Source organism: Typha latifolia, chromosome 11 (genome assembly GCF_019914945.1).
Source record: "Typha latifolia isolate L0001 chromosome 11, TyphaL0001v2, whole genome shotgun sequence".
NCBI lineage: Eukaryota > Viridiplantae > Streptophyta > Magnoliopsida > Poales > Typhaceae > Typha > Typha latifolia.
This window is the reverse complement of record NC_133096.1, coordinates 9391076-9414287: the sequence shown is the minus strand read 5'-3', so window position 1 is coordinate 9414287 and position 23212 is coordinate 9391076. Positions and strand designations below refer to the sequence as shown.

At 39.5% G+C, this 23212-nt stretch overlaps 3 protein-coding genes and 1 long non-coding RNA gene across 14 annotated transcripts; 3 read left to right on the top strand and 1 right to left on the bottom strand.

The window, feature by feature from the left end:
- The first annotated feature begins 1296 nt into the window (after positions 1–1296).
- LOC140798135 (mitochondrial carrier protein MTM1) lies at positions 1297–6851 on the top strand. The gene is made up of 10 exons (XM_073151892.1): positions 1297–1775; positions 1966–2058; positions 2574–2702; positions 2806–2865; positions 4673–4843; positions 4981–5074; positions 5357–5448; positions 5593–5742; positions 5996–6054; positions 6232–6851. Exons 1-10 carry the CDS (start codon positions 1548–1550, stop codon positions 6362–6364), a joined length of 1209 nt encoding a protein of 402 aa, XP_073007993.1. The 5' UTR covers positions 1297–1547; the 3' UTR covers positions 6365–6851.
- A 667-nt stretch (positions 6852–7518) lies between these two features.
- On the top strand, positions 7519–11225 carry LOC140797289 (uncharacterized). Of its 11 annotated transcripts, none has more exons than XR_012110610.1 (6): positions 7519–7856; positions 9277–9387; positions 9460–9562; positions 9662–9723; positions 9903–10026; positions 10122–10489. It is a non-coding gene; the product is annotated as an uncharacterized lncRNA (long non-coding RNA). The 11 variants fall into 11 exon arrangements; XR_012110608.1 differs by adding an exon at positions 8963–9092 and having other exon boundaries at positions 7604–7856; positions 9277–9562; positions 10122–11225; XR_012110609.1 differs by having other exon boundaries at positions 7614–9092; positions 10122–11225.
- Positions 11226–15937: 4712 nt separating this feature from the next.
- LOC140798154 (TPR repeat-containing thioredoxin TTL1-like) lies at positions 15938–20878 on the top strand. The gene is made up of 7 exons (XM_073151916.1): positions 15938–17177; positions 17790–17991; positions 18092–18276; positions 18360–18693; positions 18801–19005; positions 19846–19952; positions 20050–20878. Exons 1-7 carry the CDS (start codon positions 16273–16275, stop codon positions 20200–20202), a joined length of 2091 nt encoding a protein of 696 aa, XP_073008017.1. The 5' UTR covers positions 15938–16272; the 3' UTR covers positions 20203–20878.
- A 1164-nt stretch (positions 20879–22042) lies between these two features.
- On the bottom strand, positions 22043–22796 carry LOC140798056 (uncharacterized). Its single transcript, XM_073151783.1, has one exon. It carries the CDS (start codon positions 22648–22650, stop codon positions 22237–22239), a length of 414 nt encoding a protein of 137 aa, XP_073007884.1. The 5' UTR covers positions 22651–22796; the 3' UTR covers positions 22043–22236.
- Positions 22797–23212: the final 416 nt, after the last annotated feature.

Genomic DNA, 23212 nt, shown 5'->3' with positions numbered 1-23212 from the left:
TATTAAAAAAAAAAAGGTGCAACAGCACAAAAAATAATTACACACGGCAGCTGCCCACAAAATAATTTCTTTTCACCTTTAGCTTTGACATTTTAGCTAAAAGAGAGGTACCACCATGCCCCAGAAGAAATTTTTTTAGTTATGCCATCTTCTTGGATGGTGTTAACCTTAACCTAGAGTATTATGTAAATATCTTATATAATGGAGTATCCAATTTATATATATTAAAAATATAAAGCGTATTATATATGTATATATAAAGGTAGGGCAATAGTACACTTTGTGTGACTTCACTTTCCTCTGCGTAGTAGAAAAATTTGCTATCCTCCCTTGTTGTTATCTTCTTCTCTATCATCTTCTTATGGGTTTTAGCCAGTCTTTGCCAAATATGTGCCGTGGCATCACCCCATCTACCCTCTTTGCTACATCTATTATTTTGTCTGTTCTATCCCTTTCTTCTACTATCCACACACCTCATCTCTTTTTACACTCATGTACATCTTTTTCTGCCACTGTCTACTTTGTTACGTTACCATCACTACCATTCTCCTCCCTTTCGCTTTGTCACACTAGCACCGCAAATACCTACTCCCATTGCTACTTGCCTCATCCTCTCTATTGCCGTGACAACTAAAACCCTCACTTATTTTCTTTGTTTGCTTGCTCTACTTAGCTCATGCCCTCTAGCGAATGAGGTGTAAGCTTGGGTGATTCTCTTTTTGGCCTACTGCTAATCTTATCGTGGCAACCTACTATTAACATGGTGACATTGTTTGTGTTGCATGGTGTTCGAGCGCATATTGTTATCGGATTATAAGGAGGTGTTTCGAGATTTTCTTTTTTTGTTGCTTTTGCAGCTTTGAGCTAGCATACTGCTAGTTCTCTAGTTCGAGTTGTGATTTTGTATATTTTCTTCTTCTATTATTTTCTAATATTGATTGGGGAGATTTTTTTTCCAGCCTTTCGAAGATTTAAGAAGTATATTGATTTTGAATCTTTTGGTTCTATAATTCTTTAGTTATGTACATCTAGTGGTTGATATCAGAGTTGTTCTTATAGTAATGTAGTCTACTGTGACTAAATATGAAACTTGTGTCAAAGAATGTTACCCAATTTTCGCTCTCAAATGTCTATTAGGTCTGAAAAGAAAGAAAAAAAAAACCACATATCTAATTAATAGAGTTGTGTACAAATCAACGACCGTATCACATTAAAACAAACCGGCTCACCGCTGATTCGTGGTTCGTATCGACAGTACGACATACGAAGTCAGGGGTTTCTAGAAGCTGAGAAGAAGAAGCCTTCACCTCACCTGTGCCCTTTCCCTCCTAAAAGAGAGGAGAAAGAGCTGGTTTCCTAGACTCTTGTGGCCTCCTCCTCCTCCTCCTCCTCCTCCTCCTCCTCCACTCCCTTAAAAGGAATAACTATTACTATCCCTTCCTTTTATTCCGACCTCTTATTTCTCTCCCCCTATTCCGATCGTATCCATCGAAACTAATCTTTGGAGGAGAAGCAGCCGAGAAGGGGATCGAATCGTAGGGTCTAGGATGGCTGGTTGTTCTCGGCATGGCTCGCCGTCATGGATAAGCGCGGCATCGAGGGTTGACTTCGAGAACATCTCCAGGTCCGATTCGGGTTCTGCGCCGTCTTCTTCGAATCGTCCTTCGCCGTCGAGATCGTCCGATTCCACTATGGGCTTCGCGGAACGATCTCTCTCTGCGGCCGGAGCCGCCTTCCTCTCCGCGATCCTCGTGAATCCACTCGACGTGGCTAAGGTAGACCTAGTTCTTTTATCTCTTAGTTTTATTTGGAGGAAGCTAGTGATTTGTGATTTTGTGAATTTCTTAGGGTTTCCATTTGATTTCTTCTGCTTCAAGCCTTTATAAATGCAAAAAAATCAATGATTTTTTCCCTGAAGTTTTAGTTGAGTTTGGCTCACGGTTTCGTCCTTTGACCTGATCACAGACAAGATTGCAGGCGCAGGCGGCTGGTGTTCTATATTACCACCCTCCGCAGCATCAGTATGGAAGGCAGATGGCATCCCTCGGGCCAAACACAGTACGACCTAATCTTTCTCAAGTTGCTTTTTGGTAAATTTACTGGTTGTGATTGTTGGTGATTTTGGAAGACGAGGCATGAGAAATCTTTCTATGACGTATAATGAGGAATATTTGGGACTTATTTGTTTGATCTTAATATAGGATAGGTCCAAAAATGCGTAGATGCTGCTATCTCCATGATTTAGTCGTTGTCAAATCATTGATCAATCTCTTGATGGTTTCGTTCAAGACCTGCGCCTAGAAAAGACCATTGATTTGATGGCAGATAACCTTGTCCAATATGCAGGAAAATGAGATAATCGAGACGAAGTATATCAATTCATTATTAGCTATTGTTCGACATTCTTAAATGCCTTTTGCATGTATTTCCTACATAATATACATCTCCTGTTAGTAAGTTTCTTCGTATGCTGTTTCCAGAGAATGTTACCATGTTGAACTTCTTTTTCATTGCAGTTATTAAGTTGTTTAAATTGTCTAACTTATGCAATGTGTTGACTGTATACTATTCAGTTGCTCTCAGATATTAGATGTTCTCCATCATGCACTCGTGGTGTAGTATTTGGCACCGAACCAGTTTGCCCCCCTGATTGTTTCCAGTACAAGGGGACATTGGATGTATTTTTCAAAGTCGTTAGACAGGTTAGAGTGCTGATATCATTGACTTGTATAATAACATAGGATGAACTCTTTATTTTGATAAAATTATATTTCAGAATTTTGATCTTATTTGGAAAAATCTTAGGAGGGATTTGCTAGATTGTGGAGGGGTACTAATGCAGGCTTGGCTTTAGCTGTACCAACAGTGAGTTTCTGTTTCTACTTCTTCATGAATGTTTTCTTTCCCTCCTTTTCTCTTTTCGGTTGTGCCATTTCCTTTTCTCTAATATTCCCTCACAAGGAGCATTTGCATAGCAAGCATCTAATTATATGGTTAGACACATGAATGTGTTTTCACCTGGCAAATGACAATTGATCAGACTAACCATAATTTAAGTTTATTTATTTCTATTTGTTTCTGTTTGGATCATGTTGATGTTTTCAATTCTCGAAGCAAGCTTTCGGCCAAGTTATCTTATCACTTATTCAGAAGACATGTCCCATGAAAAAGTATATTGGCATGGTTAGCCATTTCTTTGAAAGCATGCTGCCCTCTTCTCCCTATTCACTACAGCTTCTGCCCTCTTTTCCTGTAGCTGCAGCCTTACTACTCTTTTTTTCATTCAGTCATTCTCTTCCAATTCTCATTTTCTTCTCTCTTTGCTGCTGGTGCTGTTCAAAAGTTCTCTGCTGTCCTGAATTTTTCCTGCAACAAAATCAACTATTTTGGTGCCTGAAATCCAAGGTGAAGTCCATGTTTTGACGTCCCAATATTACACCATTAGTGAATGATGTCTAATCCTAAAATTTGCTTGTTTGAAACTTCTTTATTCGTTTTATTTGCTCTCCTGTAAATTTTTTACTGTGGAAAATTGTCCTTTCCTGTAAATCTAGGCCTCACCTCTAGTTCGCCTTTTATTCTCATCTTGTGTTCTTCATAGATTTGTTCCTTTTTCTTGCAACTCAGATTTAGGCAATTGACTTAATTTTGAGATGTTTCTAGAAGACTAGAAATAGTAACATCATCAGAGTAATGATTGCAAAACTCCAGGAATTTGCAACCTATGGAAATACCTACTCTAGAGTTTCTTGATACTCCAGGACTGGGTCAAATTTAATGGAAGCGCTCATCTTTAGATGCCATAATAGCATCTCTCTCTCTCTCTCTCTCTCTCTCTCTCTCTCTCTCTCTCTCTCTCTCTCTCTCTCTCTCTATATATATATATATATATATATATATATATATACCCCTACTATGTTGCGTTTCAACTTTTAAATAATTTTCGGCGTGTGCCAGAATTCTTCTTCTAGAAGGGTCACATTTCTATTCTCTCTATTCAAAGCTGAATAAGTAAACTAAATTAAATACAGTTCAGGCTTCTGCTACTGATAACATTTACTAGTAGTACAAACTTTACCTACTTTTGCTCATCTTTAGTCTTTATCTTCCTTCATAGTTCAGTTGCCTCTGACCTCTGTTTTCTATATTGTTGCATGACTATAGACATTGGAGTCAGATTAGGAGAGGTTTTTTTAGATATTTCTTTTTTTCAGAATGACTCAGGGAGCTCTAGGCTTTATTAGTATCTTCTTGATGGAGATACAATATGCTAATCATAAAACAAGTCTTAAGAACGGCTTGTTCTTGTTGACAATGAAGTATTCATCCTCTATTTGTTTCATAGATATATTGCTATGCTCTTTTGGCAGCCAAACTGTTATTCTTCTCATTCAGGGTTGTGAAATTTATTTTCTTCTGGAATGAACATAAGGTAGTGTTCTTTGTTTACTGCTTACTGCTAGATGTCAGCATTTTAATGATGGTATCACCATCTTCTTTGCAAGTGAGATAATTCTAGTAAGATATCTTGTTATAGGAAATATTTTTCAATGTGTTTGGTAACCAAAATAAGTTTTTTGGGACAGCATTTGGCTATTATGATTATCATTTTCTTCAGTATAGTCATTTATATGAACTGCTTCTCTGATGCGCTTTTCTGATCTTTTAACAGGTTGGAATATACTTACCTTGTTATGACATATTCAGAAACTGGATGGAAAATTTCACAACCTGCAACGCTCCAGGTTTGACTCCATATGCTCCATTATTTGCAGGATCACTTGCACGCTCACTGGCCTGCATAGCTTGTTCGCCTATAGAGCTTGCAAGGACACGAATGCAGGTTTCAATCTCATTTCCACATGTTTATTGAGTTATCTGTTTTGTATCGTCTGTTTTTAATTTAAAAGTCTGTTTTGTACTTCTGAAGTTGGTCTCTAGAAAATCTTAGCCTTTTGTTATTCGTTGCACAATTTACAGGCATATAAAGAGTTTCGAACTGGAGTAAAGCCCCCTGGAATGTGGAAAACGTTACTTGGTGTTCTATCACCTCTTGGGAGTACAAATCAGAATTGTATGTTGATTTTTTTTTTCTGCTGAGTACTTATATTTTGACATCATTAACAGGAACTTGATCATCTGCATCTGCATTTTGATTTAATTAACCAGTCTACTTCCTTTAGATGTTTGTCTAATTGAATTGCATTGGGCAAATTTTGTCATTGGACTCTATTTCGGCATATGTAGTTTGTTTCAACTATGTTATTAGCAAAATATATTGTGATTTTAGCATATGTAGCTTATGTCAGCATTGTCTTTTGCAAAATACTTCTGTTGATAGATGCCTTTGTAACAGTCCAAAATTATCGTGTTTTGTGGACTGGTGTGGGAGCACAGCTTGCTCGTGATGTTCCTTTTTCTGCTATATGCTGGTCAACTCTTGAACCGGTGAATTTCCATTCCATCACATTAATTCTGTAATACCTTTTTATTGACCATTATGCACTTGGAAAGTTTAGATGATAATGTCAATGTTCGTATATTCATTTAGAGCTTTGTCAATTTGTTGTTTTGTTCTTCTAATCTGTACAGATAAGGAGAAAACTACTTGCACTAGTTGGTGAAGAAGGCAATGCAGCTAGTGTTCTAGGAGCAAACTTTTCAGCTGGCTTTGTAGCAGGTACTCTTGCTTCAGCTGCTACTTGCCCTCTTGATGTTGCAAAAACGCGGAGACAAATTGAGGTTGGTTTTCCTTTCCAATCGGTTTATTGTATGTTATCTTTCCCACCATATTCTTGCATTCACAAACGTTCCATGGTTAAATTTTTAAACAAGTGATGTGATTGGAAACCAAATTATCGTCCTTTCCTTGGATTCCAACTTTTCAAGCATCTTCATTTAGTGTTCATCTCAGACAGTATATATTTTAAAAATATGTTTTACATGATATCAGTGCTTCTTCATGCACTAATCTGCAAGTTGTGAAACTTTTCAGAAGGATCCAGAGAGGGCTCTAAAGATGACTACAAGGCAAACACTGGTAGAGATTTGGAGGTATTTGTTCTCTAATAAATAGCTATAGTACCAGCTACTCCGATAACATGCGGACAAGTGATATTTTGCTATCTGATTAACCAACTAGGCAATTTTCAAGGGCAATTGTTACTTAAATTTAGTGCCTTTTAAGTTTATGGGGTGCTTTATTTTATCATCTTCCTTTTGTCTTTGCAGGGATGGTGGGATGAAGGGTCTCTTTACAGGTGCTGGCCCACGTGTTGGACGTGCAGGTCCTTCCGTTGGAATCGTTGTTTCCTTCTATGAAGTTGTGAAATACTTTTTGCATCAAAGAAGCACGAATACATGAGCATGGGTTGGTTAACCATGGAAGTCCTTCCTCCGGAGTTCATGGCTGTTTGGATCGGCAGCTTGACAGGGTTGTACCAGATGCAGACTGCACCGCGTATCCTTTTCACAGCCTTCCTTTGGAGGATGAGAAGTTTGGACTGACGACTGACGCACAGTTTCATAAGACACCCGAGTTTCCTCATCAGATCATGCAAGGAGCTCGTCAAATTTTGATAAAGATTTTGGCTCTTTTCTTTTTATATTGTCAGGTTGCTGGGGGAACCTGAGACTCATTTTTGGACGTTGGAGAGGCTTCCGTCCTCTCATCTTCCCTTCTTCATTTCCTTTATTTTCCTTCTAAACTTCCAACATAAGTTAACCTTACTTATGTCAGTGTCTCGCTTTAACTTAGCGCATGATCCTCTAAAGTTAAATGTGCATTTTTTTTTCTTTCAATAAATTGAGCTAAACTGTTGATGTCTTGAAGGCATCTGACACTTTCAGTATATCCTGCTTCGAAGTTTTTTTTTTTTTTAAATTCTTATCCTGCTTCGAAGTTATAGGCTTTCATCATGTATTGATATCAAGAATTGTTCCCAGGACTTTGTCCAAGGAAGGTTACATGAGTTGTTATCTTTTTGAAAACAATGCATTAATTCAGGAAGTAATCAATGGAAGTAAATATCGCAGCAGTTCTTTTTTACTTAAAGTACATTAAAACCTTATTCATAGCCAAGAAATACCTATCCTACATAGTTTCATAATTTGATGCTATTCTTTCCAAGTGAAATTGCTCGAATCTGACAGCAAGACATGGATCTAGTAAGGCAACAGTAATAGAAGAGACGAGGTGAATGATGGGGAAATTACGAGGAGCGGTGAGGGAGCGATAGATAGGAAGAGGATGGTGAAAAGAAAATGAAGAAATGAGCAAGAAAGAAGAGAGAGAGAGGGAGGGGGCAAAAAGAAAGAGAGGAGAAAGGAGAGAGAAAGTCTCCTCCCCAAGAAGAGGCAACGTGATAAAGCGTTGTGGCAAGAAAGCTCTCACGAGAGAGAAGCTGGAACCCTAATAAAATACTAATGGATTGGTTTTTATAATTTCTTTTATTTTTTTATAATTATAATATAATTAAAGTGTGGGGTATTATTTATAATCTTCTTAAAAATAATATTGGAAAAAGTAAGGGGTTGCTCTATCAGTGTATCCAATAATGAATTCATCCGAGTATTGTAGTTTTATTTACATATTTCTTACGGGTCTAGAAGGTATTATCATATTTTTTACGGGTTCTTCTTAGTAAAAATCCCTTCCTACGTTTCCGTCCTTCCTTTCCCTCTCCTAAGTCCTAACCTCTCCCATTCTAACTCCTCCTCCAAATGCGTAAGGATTCTCACGGAGCGTCGCCGGCGAATGGCGTACGGATGCTTCCCGCGCTCCCGATCGGAAAACCGTGGTTATCTCGACTCGGACAGTTCGTCTTCAAGATGAAGATTTCACTTCGCATGACGAGGTCCTCCTTTCCGCTTCCTTTCCCCTTCTATTTTTATCTCTTTTGGACGTTTATTTGTTTCCCCCCTTCATTTCTGGTTTAGTCTTGTTTGAAAATCTCGGGTAAGCAATACATTATGAGAGGTGGAAGGGATCTATTCAATTCGTTGCCTGATGCATTCAATGGAATCATTCAGATTGGTGTGATCGAGTGGGGATCGTAACTCAAATTTCCCTTCTTTTGTCATATACATTTCAACTTTGGCGCGACTCCCATTTAGGTGTAGTTTGTGAGTTATCTGTTAACAATTTATCATCCAAGTAGCTTACTTTTTTGCTTAACGCTACCTGTGAGAAATAATAAAAATGTTGAACTTTTAAATGAGTTCTCGTGCGCCATCTAGTCTCAAATTTGAGGAAAGAACCGAGATAGTAAGAGTTTATTTTCTTCTTCAAGTGAAAATCGATTTTACATTTGAAAAGCCTACACAAGATATCTTATGCATGCTATCTAAGTAGAAAGAAAAATTAATTTGTTCAAACGAAGATTTATTGGTGCTGTTGATGTAACTCATATGGACATAGTTATGATTCTTCTTGTATTTTATTATGAACTATTGGAATAACATTTCTAGGGTAAAAATAGCCGTTGGGTTATCCACCTGGTTTAGTATATTGATGCCGGAAGATCTCTTTACTTGTTTACAATGTCCTGCCCAAGCACAAAATTTTAGACTAGTTTGCTGCAGCAGAGTCAGACATTCTGGTGAGACTTTCTTCGTTTCTGTGATGTATTACATACTTATGTGTAATACCTCATCATATTAGTGCCAACTTGCAACTTCTTAGTGCAAATATCAGTAAGTTATATGTTTTGACTTGGGAATTGGGATGTTGGCTAGACCAGACCTTCTACTAGTTCCAATTAGGAGGATGGCTCCTACTTTAAGACACGAGTATCCTGCAATCTTTTAATTCCTACAGTGTTTCATGTGATTTTGTCCATTTTCTGTAACTTTTGCGTCCAGATATTTTCTTTTTTGATTCAATATGTGTGATTGCATAGTGTCACTTGACTCATATTTGCAAGAATTTCTAAGTTGTGTTTTCACGGATAACTTTAATCAGGTGGACAACTCTAAGAAAATATTCTCTCACATGGACCCAATTTCCTTAAAATTGTCAGCGTGATGGCCGTATGGCCCAATGCGATGTGTCCATTGATGTTATGTTCTGGGGAAAGAGATTAATCATGCTGGTATCAGTTTTAGTTTTGCTACTCGCATTTTTAGAATTCTTATTTTCTTGAGGAAGAAAACTTAATCTCTTTTCCAATTGGACTATCAATACAGCTGAGAGAGACTAATTATTTAGATTTTTTATTTTTTATGCATTTCCTTGTCATGTGAATAATAATTAGTGATGTGTAATTCTGATGTCAGGGCTACAGATGTTGCTCTGAGGGTGGTCACTGGTCTGTGTCTCTATGATCTCCCTTCACTTCTGTGGCTATTCTAGAGCAGGAATATAAGAGTGACATTTCTTCACTTCTGGTGGGCCTGAGCACGATGGTGTGTTTCATGCTTTTGATTTTGCCAGATTCTGACTCCCCTTGTTATTTTAAGTATTTTAGTTGATATTGAACATCGACCTGTGGAGGCCTTGTTTAGATTATAATAGGATGAATAAAGTACTGGCTATACAAGAACACAATGGAGTGCATCACAGGTATCATATCAAGGACCACTTCAAATAATGTAATTGGATATGGGTTCTTAAATTCCAACCTATTAGACTCCACTGACTGGATTTTGTTGCTGATACCAGGGTAGCCTTGCTGTCTATAATCCTTTTGACAGAGGAGGAAAAGAAGGAACTGGAAATTTCATGTAAGTGATTTGAGTTTATATACAGTGTGAGAGTTTTAGTGTCTTGTTTAAAATACTCTAATTCCTGGAAATTTATGGCTTTTTTGAACTTACACTTTCCTTACTCATATTGACCATTGGGAATGGCATGGAATGAATTCATCTCTCGGACTCCCGGTTCTTCCAATGGGCACAATTAGTCAGACACAAATGTTGAGAGGTAGTGAGTGAGTATGTGCAACACAGCTGGGTCATCATGACTTCTTTCTCTTGCATCCATTTACTACTGCTGGATCGTATGTGGTACTACTAGTGATGGCTCTGGTATCACTCGCCTCCTTTTTTTTCTCTCTCAGAGTGGCATCTTATTGGGTCTTTTAGCTCATGTTGAGTTTATTTGTACTGACTCTTCTGTCCAGATTAAAATTGAAACTCCAAGGAACAAGAGCCACTCTTGCTCGGAGATCATTACAGGGATTTTTTTTATGCCAATTACAAGAGAAGGCGAACTGCGGGAATCCTGCAACCGAATGATACTGGAAGCACTCTGGCCCTTGGACTTGGATTGCAATGTCTTATCAGGCCTGCTAAACATAACTCTGTCGGAGAGACAGACCCAAATTATGTACGGTTAACTTTGTGCTTTATTGGCATTAGACGTCTCATTGGCGAGCAGTCATGCAAATTTAATTCAGAATTGGAAGGAATATGCTTCTACTGTGACAGCGAACCTACAGCACTTGTTGTACAGTCAAAATGTGAGTGTTCGAAGTGGGTTGGATATTAACATGTTACTCGTGCCCACATCCATCTTTATCGGATCAATTAAAGGGGACCGACTCCATGCCGATGCTTTCAACTAGTGCATCACTCCGTTATGATACAAATACCGAAGCCTGCAGCATCGATCCATTGGAAAAGGTGCATTCTGGTCATCAAACTCCTTGGTATTTCGGAATCGAAGATGAGATGGTCAGTCGCACTGGCAATAGAAAAGAAAGACAACGACATGTGATCAGATAGTGGAATAAGATAAAAAGAGGATAGGATGCTGGATAGAGATCCCAGGACAAAGCCAATTGAGAGAAATAGAGAAGTTGAGAGGGACCTCTCTTAATTTCCTCTCGCAATAATAGCCCAGGCATCCATGATCTATCTCTATCCATGAGCAATGGTCTTTTCCTCAATGCATCCAGAGTAGCCAATTAATTAACTCCTTGATATGCGACGAGGACTCGAGTGGTAGTTAAAATTCTTATTTCATGAGTAAAAGAAGAGATTAAAAAAAAGAAGAAAAGAGACAAAGCTACAAAGGAAGGAAGGACAAAGATGGTGACATCGGATGGAGTGGCATACATATCCATATCCATATCCACATTGCTCCCATGGCCCCATGAGAGCCATCGTCTCATCATCCTCCGTGGATATATATATATATATATATATATATATAACCATCCATCACCATGCTCCATTGTATTATTATTTGTATATATATATATATATCCCATACATTTCCTCCACCGCCACGTGGCACACGTGCATGCTCAGGGCCCTTCACGTGCCTCAAACACGAGCCACATGCAGCTCTTATTAAGATGCTGCGAACCTTGAAACGCCTCCTCAAACACTTGACTACGTCACCTCGATTCATCCCGGGAAATTAAATTAATGATAAGACTTCTTTTTTTTTTAATTGTTGTTGAAAGTAACATAATATTAGGGTTGAATTTATAGACAGTATGAAAGGTACTTTCTTCTACATCTATCCGAGTAGGAGAGAAAAGATTGTGATAAACTGAAAGTAGATTCCCTATAAGCTCCTAGACATTCTTCTTCCAGTGCAGCCCACATGGTGGGCTTCTTGGGAGATGAGAGATGTGAGGACTTTGGTTTAATAGTCTCCTAATTTGGGTGCATCCCCCTTGTAACTTGGATGTCATTGGGCTTTTTTTTAACTAATTTAAGTCTTCTTCCTTCCTTCCTTCCTTCCTTCCTTCGAGCTGTTGGTGTTGGTGTTTGTGCAGCAGGTTGTGAGCTCTGTACTCTTCCTCCTTGTTCTTGTACTTGTACTTAAATCCTTGGAGGCAAATTGGAGTCTTTCAAGCTTTGGCATAATTTTTGTTTCAGTGAAAAGTAGGAAGTAGGTTGAAGAGAAAGAAGCCAGAATAGTAGAGAGTTGGACAAACCTTTAATTAGAGCAGTTGGAAGTCATGTGCCAGGGTCTCAGATCCTAAACTTATGTTGGTTCCAAGTTCATCAATGACTTGGTGAAGCTATCCATTCCAATCTGAATGCTTAGTTTCAACTTTTTCCACTGCATTTGTTACCAATTAATGTGTGCATTGGATCCTTCCAAGCTCCTTTTTCTTTACACTAAATCAATCAATTCTTTTATTTAGCTTATTGAGGCTTTGCTCTTGAGGCAAATCCCAAAATCCAAAGCCACAGAAAGGTAAACATATGTATATAATTTATTTTATTTTTTTAATATTTGGGTGAAGTCAGCAAAGGAGAATTTGTAGTGGTGGGCCTGAAAGCCTTACTAAGTACATATAAGGTTCTTGAGTTGGAAGTCATGTTGATTATAATTATGTATCTTTAGCTTGTACCTATATAATTGTTCTGAAGCATTCAAGGCACTAATAAAATAATCACAGGCAGATGGTGACTGCATTAAGTAGAACAGGTGGCATTCAGCTACTTTTTCAAGCCTTTTGGGTGAAAAGAGCCTCTCCATTAATGTTAGCTTTGCAATAGACTCAAGTTGATAATATATATATAGGCATTAGATAAAACTCATTCTTGGTGATTTTTTTACTTGTAATTTTGAGTTTCATACAGTGAGCCTTCGCAGAGAAGAGGTGATGCCACTGCAGGGATCCTGTCCTCTTAAGTACAAGCATACATTAGTCCCTCCTTTTATATTAAATAGTAATAAAGGAGTTGCTACAAAGAAAGGATTAAGAATCTTTCAACATTGCCATGGAGATCTATGAAGCTTTCCCTCCCTGCAAAGTATGCAACTTGGAGTTCCATTAAGCCCTGACAACTTCACATGGGATTCTGGATGATACCCATTTGGGTCCAATCCCTCAGAGGAGGGAGGAATGAAAATGGAGTTAATTAATTAGCATTAAATTATCAATTGGGGCTTACATGTGACTAGTGCAGCTTTCTGTATATTAAAAAAAAAACAATTTTTATATTTTCTTTTTGGTGCTTTATTATAGTGAAGCTATCACTAGTGCTATCTTAATTAATACAAAAGGAGCATCATCTTCTTAACAATTTGGCCTATATCTATATATGCATGTTGCTTGTACCATTGACAAGATAGTTTGGAATATAGAGTGAGAGCCCTATGCAGTAATAAAGTGACACCAGAATTGATGAATTTTTTTGTAGCTTGTCGCACTAATTCTTCACCGTCAACTTTATACCCAGATCTAACTCATATGTTTGAGAGGAGAAAAATAAGGAAAAGAAGAAGAATGAAACCCACATCCACATGTACTTTGTTCGTTTAAAAGAAAGCATCTTCTCATTTTGGATATTCATCAAAAGGACACTTGCCACAAAGCATATGGGACAATGTTTATGGCCACTATTAGACTCTAACCACGTTTAATTGTTTAACTACTCATCCTAAACAGTCTGCCTTTGTCTCAAAACTGTGTGCGGTTTGTCTCGCCGCACACGGACATGTACCTTATGCCCCAGCTCCTACCTTATTATACTTTAAAATAAAATAAATTTTCAAATTATATTATTTAAATACTAGTAATTAAAACGAAACACTATTCAATATTATTCTATTGTGATGTATTTTTTTTCTTCTTCCAATACATCAGATTATATATATATATATATATATATATATATATATATATATATATATATTATAAAAGAAAATAATGAAGAGTGTGTACATACTAAGTGTGGTGATTTTATTGGATGATGGTGATGATCACACTTACTCTAATGTTATAGTCCTTTTACTTGTGCCACTTAGATCAACTTGCGTTGAATCCATCCGAGTCAATCTAAATCTATTTGTTATCGAAACTCCATCAATTATAAGTCTATAGTTAGTTCTACATATCTCCATCCATCTTAATCAGATTCTTTCCCTTTGGTTATTATTATCACAGCCAACAGTCAACAGTCAACAGTCAACAGTCAACAGTCAACAGTCAACCTTATAAAAACAATTCGGAGAAAGGAAAAAAAAAATCCCTTGCCCTTTCCCAAGTGTCAATTCCTACTCCACCACGTCATCAACCAACGGTCGGACTCCCTACCAAATTGGCAGCCACGTAAGCAGTCACATCATCCCGGGACCAAATTGCCCATGCCTCCCATCATTACCTTTAAACCCCCCTTGCATCATGGTAGGCATACCTCGAGATTCGCGCCAGCCCGAACCGGTGTTACCGCAGGCGACGGTGATCCATCATCATCATCCATCGGTCCCCGACGCCTCCTTCCCTTTCCGGAAAAGATTCGCCACGTCATTGAGTACGACTGCCCCCCAGGGCCCTTTTATGGGACGTGTCATAATGCCATCGTAGCGTGAGATCCTACCGTCGATCATGGCCGACCGACGGCGGATACGGGATTGAACCGCATAGAGTTTCTATGCGGAGATGAGGAGCCAACTCAGCAGGGCCCCCGGCTTATGGCACGCTTCCAAATAGCAATGAGTAGGAATCGCGGGCCCACCGTAGTCGCGTTTCAAAATTGGGTGGGCCCATGGGTCCCTTTCCGTGGGCATATAAGCGGAAGAGGAGTACAACGTTGGAGATCGGGATCGGTTTACTTACCACCCCCCACGACTTCCCCCACAACGCTTAGGAATTAACCAGGAGTTAATTAGGAGTAACTAATTAAGTATATACTTTGACCTAATTAAGCACTCACCACCAGACTCTAGGGGAATGGTTTAGGTATATTTAGGCTGTGCTAGTGGAATAATATAAAGGCATGGGTGGGTGATGGGCCACCTTCTAATTCGTAGGATTCGTCCTTAATTGTGCCTAAATCCTATCAGTAGGTTCACCAAATAATAGTAGGCTCCTAAATTAATGCTCCAGTAGTTAAGGTGGTGGCCTTTTAATATGTTTATCTAGGTAATCATTCTCATCCCCTAGAAGCAAAAGATAATTAAGGCAACATTATCATATCCTTTATTTTCTTATACTGTTGATGAAGTGTTATTTCTCAACATTTTAGAGAATTAATTAATCATATAATAAGATACACGCAATTCATGAATCTAAAACTTCTACCAAACAAAAATCCAAATAATATAATAACTCTACGATTGACCACAATAAATGAGCTCATTAATTTCCATTAATGGCATTTAAGGGGCACGATTAAGATTTAATTCAAAACAATTACTCCACCCATTTAATTAACCGAACCGGAGCTCGACGGGTCGCAGTTCGATTCGAACCCGACCCCGCTCGAGTCCGATACGAACCCGACCCCGCTCGAGTCCGATCGATCGAACTCAACGGTCCTCTTAACTGCTGCCGTTATCGCCCGACGGTATAAAACTCTGGAATCGTCGTAACGCCGTTGAACTTGCTTAGCTGGAGGGCTATCGGGCTCTTAGGGTTCCCTGAATGGGCCAGCTGGCAAAGCACACCGCACATGGCCAGCTGCCCCTGTCGCGAGGACGTGGTAAATTACCAATATACCCTTTTCCTCCATAATAGGTTTTAATGGAATTACGACAGCGTTGGAACATTTTCTCTCGATCGGGGGAAGGTTTCTGTAAATTGATATATTATTGGGGGTATCCACGTCATTTTCGTGGTGGTCTTGAATCTTTCCGTGGCTTGTGGCTTGCGTAAGGAGAGAAATCTCGAAAGTACCGAATCTAACCATAAATTGTTGCATAGAAAATTGCGAACTGGAGGAGAAAGGGAAAGAGAGAGAATAATTTAAAATGTATATAATTAATTAATCTATAAAAGTACGAAAATGGAGGGCGAGGAATGGGTAAGAAAAAGAAAAGGGGGGTTCTTTTTTTCTTGTCAAAGTGTACCAATACTCAAATATGAGAACTTCGAGGGATCTAAGTGTAAAAGAGGAGGACAAAAACAAAGGAAAGAGAAGGGTTACTGTCACCGGAGGTAAGTCTTAACTGTAGGAGAGAGAATTGATGGGCAAAAAGGAGAAAACTCATCCTTTTATTTGTTTCCTACTCGCCCACTCTTCATCTCTTCTATCTTTTTTTTTTCCTCCTCTTCTCTCTCTTCTTTGCTTCTTCTTCCCTTGGCTCCTCTCTCTCGCTCTCTTTCTCGTCAAATCTATCCTCAATTCATTGCTTCCTTCCTCAACTTTCCATATCACGAGATCCCCATCTCTTCCTCTCCATCCTTTGCCTCTTATCTTACTCTCTTCTTCGCTCTCATGTCTCCTCTTTCCTCTCCCTACGATTCTCCAAAGGCACCATCTTGGTCTTCTCTCTTCATTCCCTCTGCCCATTACAGCTAGCACTAGGCATTGATCCAAAAGTCGCCGCCTTTACCGAGATCTAAGGCGATTCGTGCCCAGATGTCGCGTCCCGGCGATACCAACAAGGCCGTCTCGGGATCCGGGCTCGACCCAGATCGGTTCCACTCGTCCCTGACCTTGGATGGTGACAAGCCCGATTCCAAGGAGTTTCCGGACCTGGGCTCCCCCGTTTCCCCTCTCAGAATCACAAACACCAGCAGCAGCTCGAGCTCTTCCGGCTCCATTACTGGTAAATCCACTTCTAATGTTTCCGGCTTGAGGAAATCCGACGCCTCCATTGGAGGCGGTGGTGCCGGGCGGCGCAGCCATTCCGGCGAGTTATCGGTGTCCGGCGAGAACAGCCCAACTGCCGTCGATAGCAGAAACTTGAGACCTGTTCATCACCGCTCCGGCTCGGGCCCATTAATCTATTCTGGAGGAAGCGGCGGGGCCGGAGGTGGAAATAGCAGCACGGCGAGTTCTCCGATGGCCAATGTGCTTCCAGCGGGCAATATTTGCCCTTCTGGGAAAATTGGGAAGATGAGTATGGTGCCGAAGAGCACGTCAAGGAGCGATGTGCTCGGATCGGGGACTGGGAATTATGGCCATGGGAGTATAATGCGGGGAGGGATGAGTAGCCCCGGCGTTGCAGCAAAGTCCGGTGGAGATGGATTTCCGGGGAATTTGGGGGATTCCACGAGGAGGGCCGCGATGAGCGCGAATTTGCAGGAGGTGACAAAGGCCGGAAACGAGCATTATAAAAGGGGGCAGCTTGCAGAGGCGTTGAGGTTTTACGACAAGGCGGTGGCATTGTGCCCGGATATAGCTTCATGCCGGAGTAATCGGGCGGCGGCATTGATTGGGTTAGGAAGATTTGGAGAGGCAGTGAAGGAGTGCGAAGAGGCGGTAAGGCTGGATCCCATGAACGGCCGGGCGCATCACAGGCTGGCCTCATTGTATCTTCGGTGAGACCAGCAATGCCATTAGCTTTTGAGTGATTTGGCTATTCTTTCTCACTGAATAGGTTTACATTATGTTCTTATTCTTACGCCTGAAATATTTGATCTCTTGTCTTGTCGATGTTGCATCTTAATCTATGCTCTCTTTATTTTTATAGTCTGTTATATGATGATTTTCTTCTCTTCTTCTTTTGGGTGAGTAATCAACAGCTTGTTATTCTTATTTTATGATTAGAAGCAATAATAACCTTTGCTTATTCTTTTTTTTTTTTTTTGTCCCTATTGTTGTGCTGTTGCTTATTCCAATTAATAAGTTTGAAATCCTAACACAATCTCTATATCAGGAATCCAATATGTATATCGTCCTTTAAAAAAAAAGAGTTAATTCCTGTCTAACAAATTCAGGACATCTAAGCTACCTCAGTTGAAAACCTGTTTCCAGCTGATAGGTTATTGAATTACTAGTGCCCCTTCATGGAGAAACTTATTGCTTTTTAGCATAACTCCAACGTGTAGAAATCTCCTTTCCTAATACTTAATATTTTTATAGTTTTGATCTAGCAATTAAAGAGCTGAATTCCTTCAAGTATCAACGTTATATGCCATTTTCTTTTACAGGTTAGGAATGGTAGAGAATGCGAGGAGGCACTTCTCTTTGGTTGGGCAGGGTCAGCAGTCTGAGCCAGCTGAGTGGCAGAAGCTTCACGAAGTGGAGAGGCATTTGGGAAGGTGTGCAGATGCCAGGAAGATAGGAGATTGGAAGAGTGCACTAAGGGAAGCTGATGCTACAATTGCTGCAGGAGCAGACTCATCTCCATTGGTAAATCTCTACAATTCGTAATTGCATTCGTTTTGAAACTTGGTTTGTGTGTTTAATTTTAGCAAATATAAGAAAAGTTGTAATCAGTTGGAATTTGCAGCTCTTTGCCTCGAGAGCAGAAGCCCTTCTCCGTCTTCATAAGCTTGATGAGGCCAATTCAACTCTATCAAGTTCACCTAAATTGGATGGCTCAGTACCATCTTACTTACATACCAAGTTATTTGGTATGCTATCTGATTCTTACATCTACATTGTCCAAGCCCAAGTCGATATGGCATTAGGAAGGTTTGCTAAAAAATTTCGAGTCCCTGACAAATTGCATTTTAAAAATCTAAGGTGAGTGAGAATTGAAAGTTGGACTTTTACAGGTTTGATGCCGCAGTTACAGCAGCTGAGAAGGCTAAGCAGATAGATCCTAGTAACATGGAAGTGACAATGATGCTAAACAATGTGAGATTGGTAGCAAGAGCTCGTGCTCAGGGGAATGAGCTTTTTAAATCGGGAAACTTTTCTGAAGCTTGTATAGCATATGGGGAAGGGCTGAAGTATGAACCATCTAATCCAGTCCTTTATTGCAACCGAGCAGCCTGCAGATCGAAGTTAGGACAGTGGGAAAAATCAGTTGAGGACTGCAATGAAGCCCTCAGAATCCAACCCAGTTACACCAAAGCCCTTCTAAGACGAGCTGCCTCTTATGCCAAAGTAAAGTATCTCCTTCTCTTGCCAACCATTTCTTTGCATTTTGGTTCATGTGACATCAGTTGATAAGTCCCATCTATTTCTTGTACTTGCTCTTCAACTGCAATTAGCTTGAGCACTGGTCTGAATGTGTCCGAGATTACGAGGTCCTCAGAAAGGAGCTCCCTGAGGACTCCGAGGTGGCTGAAGCCTTATTCCATGCTCAAGTTGCACTGAAAACATCTCGAGGTGAAGAAGTCTCCAATCTGAAGTTTGGTGGTGAGGTTGAGGAGGTGACTAATGTGGAACAATTTCAAGCGGCAATATCTTTACCTGGTAAGGTCTCCTTTTCTGTGGTTCGGTGCATCTTTTAAATTGGGTGATGCCACTTATTCTTTCCTTCCAAGCTCCTTTAAATGTTGATCTGGCTGGTTGATCTGTTTCCTGCTCTAGAAAGCCATGCTTATCTATTCAAACCTATAACTGTAATCTGAAATGATCTAGACCTCCTATTGATCTGGTGGCCATTAATATATACTAACTACTTTATATCTTGGGCCCCTTATATATTTGCCGGTAGAAGTTCCAAAATATTATAACTATCCCTACATTCTTTAAATATCATATTCATCCTTCAGAAACTTGGGAGTCTATTATAAATGCCACTACACAATTGTATTTATAGTTATCAAAACCAACAAAACATCATATTCCCCCTCAGGAAGTCAATCTATCCAGAATGCCACGAAATCATTAAATAGTAACCCTAAAACCTAAACTTCATTATTTGCTATTGTCGTAATATTCAGCTTCCTTTGGGTGATTTTTTATAAGCAACCTAGAATTTAATGAGCAATATATACTGACGATACTGCGGTAAATCCTATAATTAGTTTCCTGCAGTTAGCAATTTTGACAGAATTTCAAGGAAAAATATGATGCTCCATAATAATGATATTTTGGAAATTTCGTTGATGCAGAATATGTAAAACCATCTACTTTTCAATCTTTTTTGACGTCCTGACTTTTAATCGTTGACTGCAAGAAATTGACCTGGAATTTTCTTTTATATTTTGCGATGTATATACTAAAGCCGTTTCTAGTAGATTATGTTTTCATTTGACAGTCAGTCCATTTTCTCCCTTGTGATAGCATTTGTGTTTCACAAATTTTCAGGAGTCTCTGTTGTTTATTTTATGGCAAAGATGAACCACCAGTGCACCCAGATGACCCCATTTGTGGATGCCCTATGTACCCGATACCCATCTGCGAATTTCCTTAAAGTAAGCTGCATCTCTGATTCTCTATGAAGTCTAATCTCCTTAAGCCACCACTATCATGTCAATTTGTGTTTTATTTTGTTTTCCTAATAAACTACAGGTAAATGTGAATGAGAGCCCTGCTGTTGCCAAAGCTGAGAATGTGAGGATAGTTCCGACGTTTAAGATCTACAAAAATGGAACCAGGATGAAAGAGATGATCTGCCCTAACCAGCAAATACTGGAATATTCGGTGAGGCACTACAGTCTCTAGTTTTGAGACAAATGGCTTATCGTTGATAAATCCTTTGCCTCGCGCTACATTTAATCAGTTCACACAAATGTCAGCTTCTACGAAATACCAGCTACATAATAATTCATTGAGCAGAAGCATGAACAAGATTCAGAGAGAGAGAGAGAGAGTTCATTTTACCTTATTCCTTTTTCTTCTTTTACCCCCCCTTCCCTTTATGTTCATCTGCAGCCACCTCATTTAATTCTTTTCATCTGTGGTTATCCACTCATTTGAAACATATCTATCCCATTCCCCGGTTAGCCTAGGATGCTCTTCATTTTGTTTTCTACCAAACTGCCATCTTCATCTCCTCCAGAGGCTTCTTTGTACCATTTCATTTAGTTATGCAGTCAAGAGTTACATACATATAGAGAGAGAGAGATATGGCTGGTTGAAATTTATTACATGTATATATATTATATACCAAAGCATTGGAAGCCATCAGAAGATTGGCTATGTGATGATGGTGGTGGTAGAGGTGATCATTTTTGGTTGGTAGGAAGGGTACAGGGCCTGGGTTTGTGGAGCTAGAGGGGAAGAAGAAGAAGAAAAATAGAGTAGATGTCATTGATGTCCTTGCTGCAGCTGGTGGTGTTGCTGATACATATAATGCTACCATTTCTATGAATAAAAAAAAAACTCAAATTCTTTCTCATGTTACTGAGTTATAATGCTTGCCATTCAAGTTCCATTTTTTCAATCTCTTCACATAACTACAAGTTTCTTGTTGTGACTTTTCTTTAGCATATTGCATTCACTGTACCCCTTTGTGGTGAGGTAAAGCTTCTCTTTCTCTCACTTGAGAGTTGGTACAGTCAATTTACCTACACCTGCTAAGTCAGAGGGTGATGGATTGGAGTACATGCTAAGCTCAATAATACGAGAGGGTAGGGGCCTGGTCTTTTGGATGGGGGGTTAGTTGGCTGCATTCATTGTCTTGAAGAGACTTAACCTTTCTTGTCCCTCTCTTTCTCTCTCTATCAAATGCTTGTGTCTCTCTTAGTCTCTCAGCAATATGCCCTAAATGAGTGACAGCAACAGGAGCGGAGAAAGGACTGGTGTGGTGTGGGGTCACTTGGAAAGCTTTTAGATACCTATGGCTGTACTAAGTGGGGCCCATATCTCTCTGTGGCTTATCCAGTACTTGGTAACTTTTGTCACCAGAACCCTAGACTTATTATCTTATTACATGAATGCATGCATGAAGGGGTTGGCTTCTCTTGCATTCGGAGCTCATAAAGCTTTCATACTTCATGCCACTCTCTGCATCCTTCTCTTCTTTTCTTTCTATCGGAATGTGTAACTTTATTCTTTTTAAGGGTGCAATAAGATAACTAAAGTGAATGATTTCCTCCTCCTGAGGACCCAAGGTTCATGGTAAGATGCCATTATGGTTGGGTGGATCCAGAATGCTCAATTCTTTCTTACTTGCCAACTGTCTCCATTATATCTTCCCACTTATATTTGATGATCATCTCCTTTCTCTAGTGGAAGAAAAAAAAATAAGATATATCAAGTGGAATTACCCATTGTTCCTAAAAAGTCCACTGTTTGACTTGTAGAAGGGTAGTACCAATAGGTTATAGCTGTGAGAGTCAACTCTTCCTATCCCTTGATTGATGCTAATTGAGGCAGAGTTCCAACTTTTCTTTCCCAAAAGAAAAAAAAAACAATTTCTTTTCTAATAAAAGGTCAGTAAAAGAATTGCTCGGTGGATAAGAAAATTTATCTTAAAACTTCTTGCCAATTTACTTATTCAGATATTTTTATCTAAATAAATAGTTGTATATATTATGAATATTGGATCGAACTCATGCACTTATCTTTAAATAAATAGATAGGTCACAATAAATTATTTAATCATCACATGATAAGAAGTTCAAAACACAAAGCCAAACCAAGCAACATCAAAATTAAAACACCAGATACTACTAGCTAGATATAATTGGCCACGGCTTATACTTCATGCATGCATGCGTGCGTGCATGCATGCAATGTACTCCAAACCTCCTCCTACTGCCCAGCAGCAAAAGCCTCCACTGGAAAAGTCTTAGAAACTCCTGCGAGGCTCTTGAAATGGATTTTTCCGGTAGGCGGCTCGTCGACGATGATCTCATTGACCGGCGGCCACAGCATGAGCTCCTTGGCCTTCACGCCCTTGAGTTTCTTGATGCGTTTCTTCTCGACGTAGCCGGTGATCTCACTGTCATAACTCACCAGTTTGCTGACCATCCTGAAGCTGTGCTCCACCTTCTTCTTCTGGAGGATCCACATGTAGCCGGTGGCGCGGACGAAGCCGACCTCGATCACGTCGGCGAGCGGGAGGAGGCCGAGAGGAAGGGAGAATTCTTCGAGGATGGAGAGTGATAGCTTCATTCCCTCCTCGTGTCCTTTTTTGATGATGCCTCCCTCCTTCGGATCAGCCATGGCTAGTCTTCTCTAGTGTCTTCTTCAAGGGAATTATGAGACTATGGATTGTTATATATGTTGTGAGGTCCAGTCGATGAGTTTATATGGAAGGAGGGGTTTAGGTTAAGCCAAATGGGTCGTGCCAGGTACAAGGACGGCAGACAAGAGCTAGAGATGCATGCAACCTTTGGATTAATCGTCAAATTTTATACTCGATACGATCGAGTAATTTATAGTTTGAGTTATCGAGGCTCCATTACTTTTAAGGCCCAGCTTAATTAGAATTATCTACTCTGGTATCTTTTACCTTAGAATGAGTTTGATTAATAAGAAAATAATTGGAAGAACAATAGTGAAAGTTAGTGGAGGAGTAAATAGTCGAGATTTATTAGCATTTTATAACAAAATTGCAAGTGTTTGATAAAAATAAGTAATTATGAGAATTAATAATAGTAAGCACAACATAAAAAAAAGTAGAACATGACACTCTCTTTAGAACATTTTGTTCAAGAGAAATTCGTATGCATTTTTAGGGCCGTTTGGTTGCATAATAAATAGAAAAAAAAATTAAAATTAGGCC

Bases quoted from the DNA above. Each gene is read 5' to 3' on its own strand.
- LOC140798135 (XM_073151892.1), top strand. From the start codon at position 1,548: ATGGCTGGTTGTTCTCGGCATGGCTCGCCGTCATGGATAAGCGCGGCA. The intron at 1,776-1,965 runs GTAGACCTAGTT...ACCTGATCACAG, and splicing joins ATCCACTCGACGTGGCTAAG to ACAAGATTGCAGGCGCAGGC. The intron at 4,844-4,980 runs GTTTCAATCTCA...CACAATTTACAG, and splicing joins TTGCAAGGACACGAATGCAG to GCATATAAAGAGTTTCGAAC.
- LOC140798154 (XM_073151916.1), top strand. From the start codon at position 16,273: ATGTCGCGTCCCGGCGATACCAACAAGGCCGTCTCGGGATCCGGGCTC. The intron at 17,178-17,789 runs GTGAGACCAGCA...TTTCTTTTACAG, and splicing joins CTGGCCTCATTGTATCTTCG to GTTAGGAATGGTAGAGAATG. The intron at 18,277-18,359 runs GTTTGCTAAAAA...GGACTTTTACAG, and splicing joins GTCGATATGGCATTAGGAAG to GTTTGATGCCGCAGTTACAG.
- LOC140798056 (XM_073151783.1), bottom strand. From the start codon at position 22,650: ATGGCTGATCCGAAGGAGGGAGGCATCATCAAAAAAGGACACGAGGAG.